Genomic DNA, 12298 nt, shown 5'->3' with positions numbered 1-12298 from the left:
AATATGGTAATTCATACCTTTGAAGGTAAAAAAAAAAGCAAGAAGCAAAGAGAGGACTGTGATATCCTCTGTATGAGTGTAATTGCAGGGGAAATAAAAAAAAAATTCTTTACCTGACACCTCTGAGAATATGCTTTTGTGTGTGTGTGTGTGTGTATGTATATATATATATATATATATATATATATATATATATATATATATATATATATATATATATATATATATATATACACACACACATATACTCTCTTTTTTTAAATAATCAGTATTAGAGACCAAGTAATTTTTTTTTCTTGTATCTTCACATTTAAGCAATTACATTTTAGTCTAGTTTTAACTTGGGTCTTTATATTGATTTTCATTTATTTAAATTTCTAAATATACAATATACAAACATTCTCCTATACATCTCACTTAAAGCCGTCTCCTGGATGTATACCCTTCCACTATAATGTTTTATATGCTATCTGACATTTTTCATTGCATTTCTAATCTTTTTTTCTACATGCTGTAATGAGTGTTCAGTTGGAGGGTGGGCGGCAGTCACTGGAGCTCTAGAGTGGGCGTGGAAGAAACAAAGGCATTGCAGGGATAACAGCAGCAGCACCCACCCGCCCAGCAAAAACATTCAGTGGTCTCAAGCCTTACCCAAACCAGACCTCCCCACCCCTAAAATCCACACAACACGCTCTTGTCAAACCCAGCCTGAGAAAGGGAAGGAGGGGACACCTGAAGACCAGGAGATCTGCTTGTATGTGATTGTAGTGAGAAACTAAGAGTAGAAGAGGATGATAAAGTGCTTTTCTGTGATGTTAAGCTCAATGAAAGAAGACTTTAATGTAACAGGCTATTATCCTATTGCATAGTTGCGATTGTTAACTTTGGCATCACTAAATCAAAAGACTAAAACAAACATTAATATACTTCAGCGGCTGTAATTAACGAGTGAAGTTTTACTGTGCCAACATGCTTTAACACTCACGTACATTCACATTGCAAAACCTGTTTTAAGTGTCATCAGACCGCTACCTTTCAGTACCTCCATATTAATATAGTCATTTCACAGCGCTCACCTACCTTATAACTTATGTCCTTTTGGCCTATAGCAAAAGAACACATTTGTTCATACACTTACTATCAGAATTTTAGGCTATGTTTTCAAAGTTTTAAAAGCAAAATGGCATCCTGCTCTCCACACAGTTTTTGGTTATTTGGAACTGTGGAAGGATGTCAATGGCAACATAAAAAAAAAAAATAATAATAATTCAATAATCAAAATAAATCAGCAAAATCTTGGAATTTCACAGTATCTTTTCATAGTTAAAATTTGTTCTGGCACAAAGAGCATAATGTTCAGTCACACATTAAAATTAGTGCTTGTTTATAAAAGACTAAGCTACACAAAATCAAGTGTGTTGTAAAGCTTGATTCTTTCACATTCTGCTATCCAACCTTTATACCATCTATTTATATGTATTTCTGAAATTGTTTTCTTATGAATCAATGTTTCTGAGAGAATGCATATAATTTTCTCAGGAACATTGATTCATAAGAAAACTATTTCAGAAATACATATAAATAGATCTCCCGCTCTATACAACTGGTACCAGCTGCTAATGAGACCATGATAAAACCCACTGCATAAAGACTTACAATTTTACCTGTGAGAGGCAATGTACAGCATCCATATATTCATTCTCACCCTCACTAACATTTTCAAATCAGTTTAACGCACTCTAAAATGCACACTGCATTTTCTCTAGAATGTTTTACATTCTTAGAACCTGAACTACAATTGATGCATTTTGTGCTTACCATGTGTATAAAATATGTATTTAGAGGATTAGAGAATGTGTGTAAAAAAAAAAGAAAAAAAGCCCTGGTGCCCCTTTGTCCCCTCCCCTATGGCACTTTGGGTCAAGATGAGTGTTGTGGGAAAGCAGTGGGTGGTCTTACGTGTAGGACAGGTGCGAACCATTGGAAATCTGAGAGGCGATGCTGGCACTTCTGCTCATCCCCTGCTCATTGCGGACACCTGTGGTGGCCCGCCGTATTACCTGGGGACTGTTCCGTAGCCCACCACTTCCCCCACTCGAGCGCTGACTGGCCCCAGACCCGTAGTGCCCCCAGGGGGGTGGCCCCCCTGAAGGCAGGCCATGACCCCAAGGCTGCTGGATAGAGTCACTGTGGCTTGTGTGGTGGTGGTGGCCATGCTGGCTGCCACTGTGGTGCCCTCCCCAGTGTGACCCCTGGGTGCTTGCAACGTTCTGGGAGCCCCAGCTACTCTGGGCCCCCGGAAATCTGTGGCTGTGGCCATCGGATGAGGCCAGGTTGGAGAGCACCATGTTGCTGAAACCCAGGCGCATGCTTTCAGAGTCGAACGCTTCAATCTCCCGGGCCTGCTTCTCTAATAGACTGCGGATTCGTTCTGAGCGCTCATTTTGCAGGGTAAACATCTCCTCTTCAATCTGACCAAAAACCAAAACAGAATCAGGTAACATTTTGATGAAGAAATTATATTTTCTAAGCTGTTGTTGGTATAGTTAAGGCTGTAATACACCACATCCCTTTCCCCAGATTTTTGCACAGATTTTTGGCATGTGTGTCAACGCTAGCTGAAGAAAGTCAGAACTAGTATAGTATATTTTTATTAGACACATAAGATGTGATTGTAGGATATCCTGGGAACTGTATGAATAAAGCCAGGAAACGTAAGGCCTTTCTGACTCGCACTGTTTGATGGGTCTTATTCTGTTCATGGTGCATGATAAACACGCTGCACTGGCCATTGACATAATTTAACGCATGTTGGTAGTATGTGCTTCACCCTTAGAAAGTAAGCAAGAGGATAGTTAAATAATTATAACAAGAGTTTAAAGATGAAGTCATTGGTTATGAACTGAAAAGTGAAAGCAGTGACTGGGTTCTGCAGGCATCTTGCTTTGTTGACTGCTGCAATAGTTTTATCTTTGACATCTACAACTCTGTGACTTGAGTGATTTTTGCAAGGAAAACAGACTTTTTCCACAACACTATCCTGCAGATATTGGGCAGTCAGAGGTGACCGATTTCACAGAAAATTGCGTATATTGTATATACAATATTATTTATCTTTTTGTCTCCTAGCACCGAGGAAGATGGTTATGCATGAGACTGTGTTCAGAACTACTTGAAAGTCTGGTATTGTGTGAACATCATTCATATTAGCTTATGATGACCAGTTTTTCACTCTAACCATTCAGAAAGTCGCCAACTGAATGATGCAGTGTTCAGGTTTTAAAAAAAGTTGTGTAGTATATTCCAGCCTTTAGACAAAATACTTGTCAAACTTAAGCTTCATTTATTCACCCCTGTGTCATTCTGAATCTGTATGTACATTTTTTGGGGGGATACAAAAGTAGACATTTTTGAAGAATCTACACATTTTTTAAATACTGTGTCCAAATTCAAAATTGGTGGGTCAACATAAATGGCAAAACACTTGTTCTTGGGCATGCATTAAGTGAATGTCTTTTTTAAATTTTGGATGTGAAATTAGGCTAAACATCTTTCAATAATTTGGAGATGCTTCAAAGTTCATATTCCACTGAAAATAAGTTTGAAAATGAGTTAAATGGAACAAATGACAGAACTTTTATATTTGTGTGAGCTATACCTTTATTTCTTATTCTAGAATGTCAAAAACTCAAACTCTTTAAAACAACATGCCCGCCTTGTGGTTTCAAGTAGTGGGCTGCTTGGGTTTGTATCAGTTAACATACCTTCTGCTCAAGAAGAGCCCTCCTCAGCGAAACCCTCTGCTCCAGCTCTTTCCTCTCACGATCGTGCTGTGCATCCGTCTGCTTTTTGATTTTGCTCTGATAAGCATTCAGCAACTCCAACTCCTGCTGCAGCTGCATCTTTAACACCTGACATTCGGCCTCCTGTGCCTCATCCAATCGCAGCTAAGGAGCAAGATGGGAGGCATAGTTACATTTAGAATTAGTTTGTTAATGACAAGAGAAGATGAATAGCACATTATCCACATTTAAATTAGGAGAACAATTTTTTGTCTCCTGCATTACATCCCTGAATAACTGAATACTGTTTAGTAAGTAACTGCATCAACTCCTTCAGAACTTTGTGATTGGTTCAAACTCTTCGATGGCTTTACAGGAAGAAATATACATATGCATACACCTAACATGGCAGGTCACTCACAGCTTGTGTGGAGAGCATGTCATTGATGGAATGGTCATACTGTTCAGCAAGGATGGCTAATTTCCGGGTCTGCTCCTCCTTCAGCCTCTTCAGCACAGCCTTGTGGTCAGACTTGGGTGTGGTCTCCAGGAGGTGGTTGCGCAAGGCCTTATACTGCCGTGTCTGGATTTTACACGTGTCCTGGAACTGTTTCTTGATCTGGAGCTCTTTAGACTAGAGAAGAGAAAATACTGATTCTACACTACTAGTACATACTAGCTAATGTATGTTACAAAAACAAGCATAGGCTACACACCTTAAGGCTTTTGGGCTGTTGCCGGACCTCCATGACATGTTTGCGGCGTAGCTCTCGCTCTCTGCGTTTGTTGTACTCTAGCTGGTTGGTGAGTTCAGTCTGATGTTGCAAGCGAATCAGCTCTGTACGCATCTTCTGAATGGTGCCCAGCTGCCTCACCTCCAGCTCCTGCATGGATTCATGATGGCGAAGCAGCATGGCATGTTCCAGATCTTTCTGCGTCTGGCGCTTATTTAGTTCCTGGATCAAGAAAAAAAAAATGTTTTCTTTAAAAGTAAAAATATGGAAAAAAAAAAAAAAAAAGACTAATGAAGCATCAAAACAGTCATTAGTTATGTGAAGTTACCTCCCGTACAAGGTCTTGCTCTACATTGTGTTTTGCAATGAGGATTCGCCGTTTAAAGCGCCGACATTCTAGCTCCAGGTACTGCCGCTGTCGGCGGAGCAGGTTGGCTTCCTCCTCTGCCTGGTAGTGCTGAAAATTCTCCTTCTGCTTCGAAAGCCGCTCCTGCTTCTCTTTCTTAGGGCTGGACTGGTTCTCATTTAGCTCCTACACGCAGATTGGGAAACATCAATGGATTGTAAGGTGAAATACAGACATTTTTCTTGCTTTTTTTCTTGTTTTAGTAATAAAAGGCAAGATTTAACTACATATTTTTATATATTTGTTATATATAATAAAAATTTTAAAGACCCACTGTGATCAGATCCTAAATCTGGTTTATGAAATAGTTCACATGTTTCACTGGTGTTTTTATCATGCTTAAAGACAAACCATGTGCAAATTCATCAGTCAACACCATCGCTGAGGATTTTCTTCTTAAAACTGCAGTGTAATAAAGACGGTCTCAAAAAAGTGTTTTTAAACCGCCCGTCTCCTACCATCACAAACATGTAACCAATTGTGTCAACTTGTGAGATGAGGCTTTTTATATCTGGGGCCTATACAATGAAGCTGTTTTAGCTGGCTAGCCAAATAAGTTTCAGTTAAGTTTGCGCTAACTTTGGGTTGTTAGGCACCATGAAAGTGGTTTGGGGTTTGGCTTTCAGCAGTGTTCATCACCATAGTAACTTGTGCTCCATGGCTTTGATTTAAAGATTCGAAATTCTTCCAATCAGCTTCGAGCAAAGAGACACATCTGTGACACATTGTCACTACCCCAGTTTCTCTAGCTCCAAATTAAAGGGCACTACACAGTAAAACATTTTTAAAGGTAAAATCGTCTGTCTTTTATTGATATTTATTATAATTGTTTTATATAATTCATATGATTATTATACCCTTGATCCATTACACTAGCCATTTTAGCCTAATTAATAAACAAGTACATACATAATATAAATAAGCTTTATAAACAATAGATAAAACTTTAAACATAACTTCATTTGAGCTTAGATTTTTTAGTCTCTGTATACCTATATACATTTATACAGTTTTCATTATATAAACGACTCCCACAACTTTGACTTCCACTGATATTGCAAGATGTTTTCTTTAAATTGTCTTCTTATGGACTGCTCTTTTTATCTTGCCGTGTAAATGTGTGATTAAAAAATATCAAGAATTTAAAATTTGGTGAAAATTGAATCACAGTTTCAAGGTGTGTAACTGGCTGTTCATTACTGATGTCACACTTTAATGTGAACATGCTCTATAAATTCAGGATCAAAGCGGGGGTTGACAAAGAAAGTTGATGATCAGCGTCAGGGTACCAACAAAGCCAGACTGGGTTGGTTTGGTTTTGTCAACTAGAAACTAATCCTGTAAAACTAAGAATATACAGGCCCCAGTCAATTATTTTAATGGGGAAAATTTTAATTTTGATTATCAAAGATTTACTTACAAATTTGTGATTGCAGGGAGGCTTTAAATCAATAAACATTCTTTTTAATTCATTAAGCAAAAAACTATGAATATGTCTGTATTTTACTTCTTGCTTTAAACATTTTGAATCAATTTTCTAACAGTTTTTTCTCATCCTCTGGATCGTATATTGTCCATTTGTATAATTGTGTAACTGTCAAATGGCTGAATAAATAAGAGATATTTGACATTATAAAAACACCATTGGCGAATTCATACATGGGTATCAAGCCATGCTTGAGCATGTGTGTTTACCTCTTTCAGTTGTTCCTTCCTTAGCTTGTACTCTCGTTTCTGTGACTCCAGGAAGCTACTAAGCTCTTTCTTTTGCTGTGCTTGAATGTGCTGTTGGAATTTCTTCTCATCATTGGCGAATGACTTGGCCTTCAAGATTAAACATTCATAAAAATAAATCAAAAAAATTAAATAGATCAAATAAAATATCTTTGTGCATAGTGCCTTTGTAATGATAAAGTAGAAATAGAATCTCCCCTTTTTATTGCCACAAAGTAGAAAGCACATCATTTTATGATATAAAGATTTGTCTTCACTGGAATTGAGGGCCATGGCATAAGAGGAAGAGGGGAATTCCCAGTTCATAAGCATTTTTCAGGTGAACTTCCACATTACTTTCCACATCTTTGTGCCGCCCAAGAAATGATTGTGCTTGTTATCTAACAGATCATGTTACATCTTTCTCACACTTATATTCCATAAGTGGAATATTGTGCTATTCCATTATCATTTATAGCACAATTGTTTATACACTTATTTATTTGCCAATTTGTAAATCTCCTGTAAAATTTTTTTTTTTTTTTTTTTTTTTTTTTTTTTTTTTTTTTTTTGTCTGTGTGTTGTTGTCTCTGTTTACTGGAAGCTTATGTCACTAAAACAAATTCCTTGTATGCGCAAGCATACTTGGCAATAAAGCTCTTTCTGATTCTGATTCTGATTCTGATTCTTACATCTTTCTCTATGGATGCTTGGTTTTTCTTCACAAGTTTCTCCATCTCAGCGGCAAAGCTGTTCCTCTGGGCCTCCAGTTCTTTGTCCAGTCTCAGCCGGTGTTCGTCCACCTCCACTTTGAGTTTGTTCTCCAGGGCCATAAGGTGCTTCTGGTGCTGCCGTCTCATGCGTTTGTAACCGGACATCTGCTCCCTCAGCTCGGAGTCCTGCTCATGTTCCTGCATCTGACGTGTCACCTGAAAGAAGGGAAAGGAGGAACAGAAGAAAATGGATCAAAAGTGAAGAGGAGGAAATAAAAATAATCAAGAGATGTCTTGTAAATTTTGAACATTACAAGAGCCTGAGGCTGTGAACAAAAAATCCTTGTGAAGCTATTCAGTTTACACTGTGTCTACACTGAAAGCAACCAATGCCAAAGTTCATCGATTATAAATGAGTAATGTAGTTTTAATGCGTCTTTAGGGTTGTGAAGCATTTCACTACAGATCCACTATGACTGTCTCACCATTAGGGATGTGCCTGAATAGCAAATACGTATTCAGAAAGGCATGGAAAACAAATAATGCGTCGTACGGAGTATGGAGCCACTAAAGGGACATGGTTAGCCGCTTGCTAGCAGTTGCCTTTTACATGCAGTACATAAAATTTCACTTACCACATAAACAGAGAGAAGTAAGGACAGATGATTGATAGGATGCTGGCAAATTATTTGCATATCCTGAGCTCCACTGACAAAAAACTAATCTTGTGAAATGCGTGGTAAGTATTGCCGCTCTGTAGTAGAGGAGGCTGAGTGTAAACATGAATCTCAAAAGTGAAAGTAAAAAGCCAACGTGCATTTATAAGTTATTTTAATGACCTTCATATATTAATAACGGCTCCCTGATGCCCGCAGTTTATATACAGGACAATAACCCAGCGGCATAATTGTGAAAGAAAGAACTGAAATATATTTGTATCATACATCACGTATTAATAGTATCGTAGTATACGTCATTAACTTTCCGAATACCAGATTCCGATTCAGGCACATCCCTACTCACCAGATAAGCTGTGCGAATGGTGGCAAAGTGCTCGCGGTTGCGATGGTGTTTGCGTTGCGGGGGCTGTGCGGTTGCCGCCTGGGCTTCTGAGGGATGAGGACGCGTTTCAGGAACGTTAGGGTAAACTTCCTCTTCTTCCTGTTGGACAAAAAAGCAGGAAACATATATTAGGTATCATGAAGTTCAAAGTTCACAGTTACTTAGTATAAAGAATCTCAGATTTTGGTTATGCAGGAAGACATTTCTGAGATATTTTATCAAGATGTGTGAACGTACAGGCTTCAGGTGTATGACCGAATTATTAGACATAAAAGTGTGGTCTTTCTCCAGGTCAAGGTCACTCTTGTCATCAGCAGCATCGGGAATGCTGTTCACTGAGCTGCTCTGAGAGCTTGCACTGATTGACATGCTGGGAATGGACTGATTACTGCCCACACTGCTCACTGTGCCCGTGTGACCAGGACCGTGCTCTGGCTCCTAAATACACATACACAAAAAACAGCAGTTCAGATACTAGGGCTGGCTCCATACCAATTTTTCAGAACTGATACCAGAAATTCTGAGTATACAGAATCCTACATATACATAATATTTAATGTGTTTAAATTAAAAAGAAAACAAAATATCATTGCTGTAATAAATTATATTTATTACTATGATATATAATGAACTTTTAATGTCAGCAGACAATATTTCATACTAAATATCCCTTCAAAATAATTGCATCACTGAGATTTTTGGTGGAGTAAACAATTTATTCTGAAGCATAATTTTCAGTGTTCTATCAGCTTTTACATTCTTAAATCTGCATACTTTTATTTACTTTTACAAAAGCCTATTTTTAACCTTTTTAGATGTATGCATCATGTTTCATGTCAAATTATTAAAATTTATCAAATTCAATATACATTATAGGGCTGCTTCCAGTCAGATTAAGTAATTTTCACCGCAAATAATAATAATTACAATTCGTGGACAGCTGACTCCTTAAGTTTCTATGTGGTGGTCAGATAAAAATGAATCTTTTCCAATAAGTTTAAATAGCTTTTTAACTTTTATGGCCATTTTACCTTTATAAAGGCATTTTTTATATAAGTGTGCATTATCTTTTGAGTCAAATTCTTACATTTAATCAGTGAATTAGAATAATAAGACATTTGGGCTGTTACTGTGCAAATGCAAATCAGTATCATCAAAATTTATCTTTGCAATCCAGGCATAAGCTCCACCTGAAGTGGCATTAAGAAGTATTTACACATTGTTTAATGCAGGACATGAATGCATTTAACCTGCAGTTACAAATGCATAAATAATTTGATATATTAAACATAAAACGTTGAATACTGATATTTGAAATGATTAAAAAAAAAAAGAAAAGATACTTTAAATGTGAAATTAAAACCACCAGTAGGTGCCAGCATGTCACTGTTAATACGTGAGTCACTGCGAATGAACCGAATCATTCAAACGGGTTCAGGAATGAAAAACCATCATGTTGCTCAAAGGCGCAACATTTTTTTTTTTACAATTATTTTGTTGGCGAAATAGTGCAAAAACATGCAATGGTTGTCTAAAATGTAAGTCTCTTAATAAAACGTTTAGTTTATTAAACTGTTGTAAAAAAAAAAAAAAAAAACTATCACATTTGTAATTCGTAATGCGTGGACTCTGTAGGTGTTTTAAATGTTTGTTTTGCATCGTGAGAACATTGAGCAAAATAGCTAATTTGTCATGATGTTATTTAATAAAATCACGTGTATGACTAAACAATACATTTTGAATTTTTAACTCCGTGTGTTTCTTCTGAGTTTAAGTATGCCGTCACGCTCATTTGTTCTGAAGTCTCTCACAAAGAGACAAAACAGAGTAAGCATCAACTTACTGCAGTTCTCTCTGATGACGCAGTAACTTACCATGAGGAAGAAAAAAATCTTTGGTCTGTCCAATGATTGTAAACCATCATTAGGTCTGTCAAGACTTGAGAAATTTTAGTGGTAATGTGACAAAAAATATTTAAGAACCATTGAATACAAATTTAAGACATTTTAAGGCCTTATATTAGGAAAACGTTATTTCGGCGCACCTGTATCAGGTACCAATGGTCATAGTGATACAAACAACCCTATTTTGAATAAATACATAAATAGAGTGTCCAGACTGGGAAAATTTTGAATATTAATTTCGACTCAGATTTCAGACCCCACATACATACCGTATTTTTTGGACTATAAGTCGCACCTAAGTAACAGCATCAGTACAAAAATACGTGATGACGAGGAAAAAAACATATATAAGTCGCACTGGACTATAACTCGCATTTATTTAGAACCAAAAACCAAGAGAAAACATGACCGTCTACAGCCGCGAGAGGGCGCTCTATGTTTTCAGGGGTAGGCTACAGGAGCACTGAGCAGCATAGAGCGCCCTCTGGCGGCTGTAGACGGTAATGTTCTCTCTTGGTTCATGTCAATTTAATTTTGATAAATAAGTCACACCTGACTATAAGTCGCAGGACCAGCCAAACTATGTAAAAAAGTGCGACTTCTAGTCCGGAAAATACGATACATACATACATACGAGCCAGTCAATATTAAAACACTGGAACTAGATAGGGTTCGAGATCGGACCTCATCTCCCTCCTGGGTTTCAGTGGTCGGCCCATTGTGCGCCTCCTGAAATAGGATCTTCTTCATCTTGCGGTACTGCAGGTTGTCCAGCTCTCGGACCGCATCTTTTGTCCGCAAAATTAAGTCTATCAGAACAGATTCTGGCCTCTCTCGCAGGACAAAGGCATGCTATGGTTTTAGTAAAGAGCACAGAAAATAAGAGAGTTGTAAATATTCAAGTGTAATATTTATTTAATTAAGAAACAAAAATTTAATTTAATTTAAATGTTGATAATTTATAGCAAAGTAAACACCTGCTTCAGATCCTCAGAGTGTGGTCTGTCTTGAGGGATTTTCTGAAGGCAGGAGTCAACAAAATTTCTAAAATAATCCGTCCTGAGGAAAGAAAATGATACAGCATGTAAATCAACTTATGACTCCACATTAATGCAGAAATCCCTCAGTATTTTTCATAATATACATCTTAATCTATCTGTTCCAAACTGACTTAAATGGGCCATTTAAAGTGACCTCAATAGTTTTTTTGCAGGTTTGATTAGACTTTTTCACTGACTTTTCAGTAGATTTTATTTATTTTTAGAAAAAAGCAGTGTGCTGTTTTTTTGTTGTTGTCGTTGTTCTTGCTACGCAACCCAGCTGTCCTGTCTGTCTAATCAAGGATTTTAGTGAGGTAAAAAATAAAGTGTGGCGACTCCTATTCGGAATTTGTGCTCTGCATTTACTCCATCCAAGTACACACACGCAGTAGTGAACACGCACACAGAGCTGTGGGCAGTCGTACTTCTGCGGTGCCTGGGGAGCAGTTGGGGGTTCGGTGCCTTGCTCAAGGGTATCAAGGGACTTGAACCCACAACCTTCCGGTTACAAGTCACATTCTCGAACCATTAGGCCACGACTGCAAACGCTCTAGAACCTTTGGATTGTGGTCAAGTAAACTGTCCTAATAGCAGAAACGTAAAAAAAAAATACAGCTCCAGGTAACCAGTGACAAGCCACCACAAGTTTAACCTCCATTAATCCAGACTTTCCAGCAACTGTAAACTTCCATCACCACAACAGAAGGCCCATCTGTCCATTCGATCGATTGGACAATGGAAAAAAAATGTGAATGACGTCCGATGCTTTCCTGCTCAGAGTTGATTTTTTTTTCTTTCAACTTCAGTTGCTCGGAGCACTCCTACAAAAATGTAAGGTGCAGCAGGTTGCTAAAACACAAGGCACCCGGGCACATAAACAGCGTGCAAAACACTCACCGCCAATAGAAAATTTAAAAAAGGCTCATTCTGTCTGATCGGGGCCT

The 12298-nt window shown here is 37.8% G+C and overlaps 1 protein-coding gene across 1 annotated transcript in view; it reads right to left on the bottom strand.

The window, feature by feature from the left end:
- Window positions 1-283: 283 nt before the first annotated feature.
- LOC132130062 (serine/threonine-protein kinase TAO1-B-like) overlaps window positions 284-12298 on the bottom strand; it is a 52582-nt gene continuing 40567 nt past the window's right edge. The window contains exons 10-20 of the mRNA XM_059541681.1: window positions 11292-11373; window positions 10999-11166; window positions 8648-8848; window positions 8372-8509; window positions 7328-7564; window positions 6618-6746; window positions 4845-5048; window positions 4499-4738; window positions 4204-4416; window positions 3765-3947; window positions 284-2471 (exon numbers count right to left, since the gene is read on the bottom strand). Coding sequence (XP_059397664.1) covers window positions 1956-2471; window positions 3765-3947; window positions 4204-4416; window positions 4499-4738; window positions 4845-5048; window positions 6618-6746; window positions 7328-7564; window positions 8372-8509; window positions 8648-8848; window positions 10999-11166; window positions 11292-11373 — 2311 coding nt within the window. The 3' untranslated portion in view covers window positions 284-1955. The remainder of the gene's footprint in view (window positions 2472-3764; window positions 3948-4203; window positions 4417-4498; window positions 4739-4844; window positions 5049-6617; window positions 6747-7327; window positions 7565-8371; window positions 8510-8647; window positions 8849-10998; window positions 11167-11291; window positions 11374-12298) is intronic.

The sequence above is a fragment of the Carassius carassius genome, chromosome 47 (assembly GCF_963082965.1).
Source record: "Carassius carassius chromosome 47, fCarCar2.1, whole genome shotgun sequence".
Taxonomy (NCBI): Eukaryota; Metazoa; Chordata; class Actinopteri; order Cypriniformes; family Cyprinidae; genus Carassius; species Carassius carassius.
This window is presented reverse-complemented; position numbering and strand designations above follow the sequence as displayed.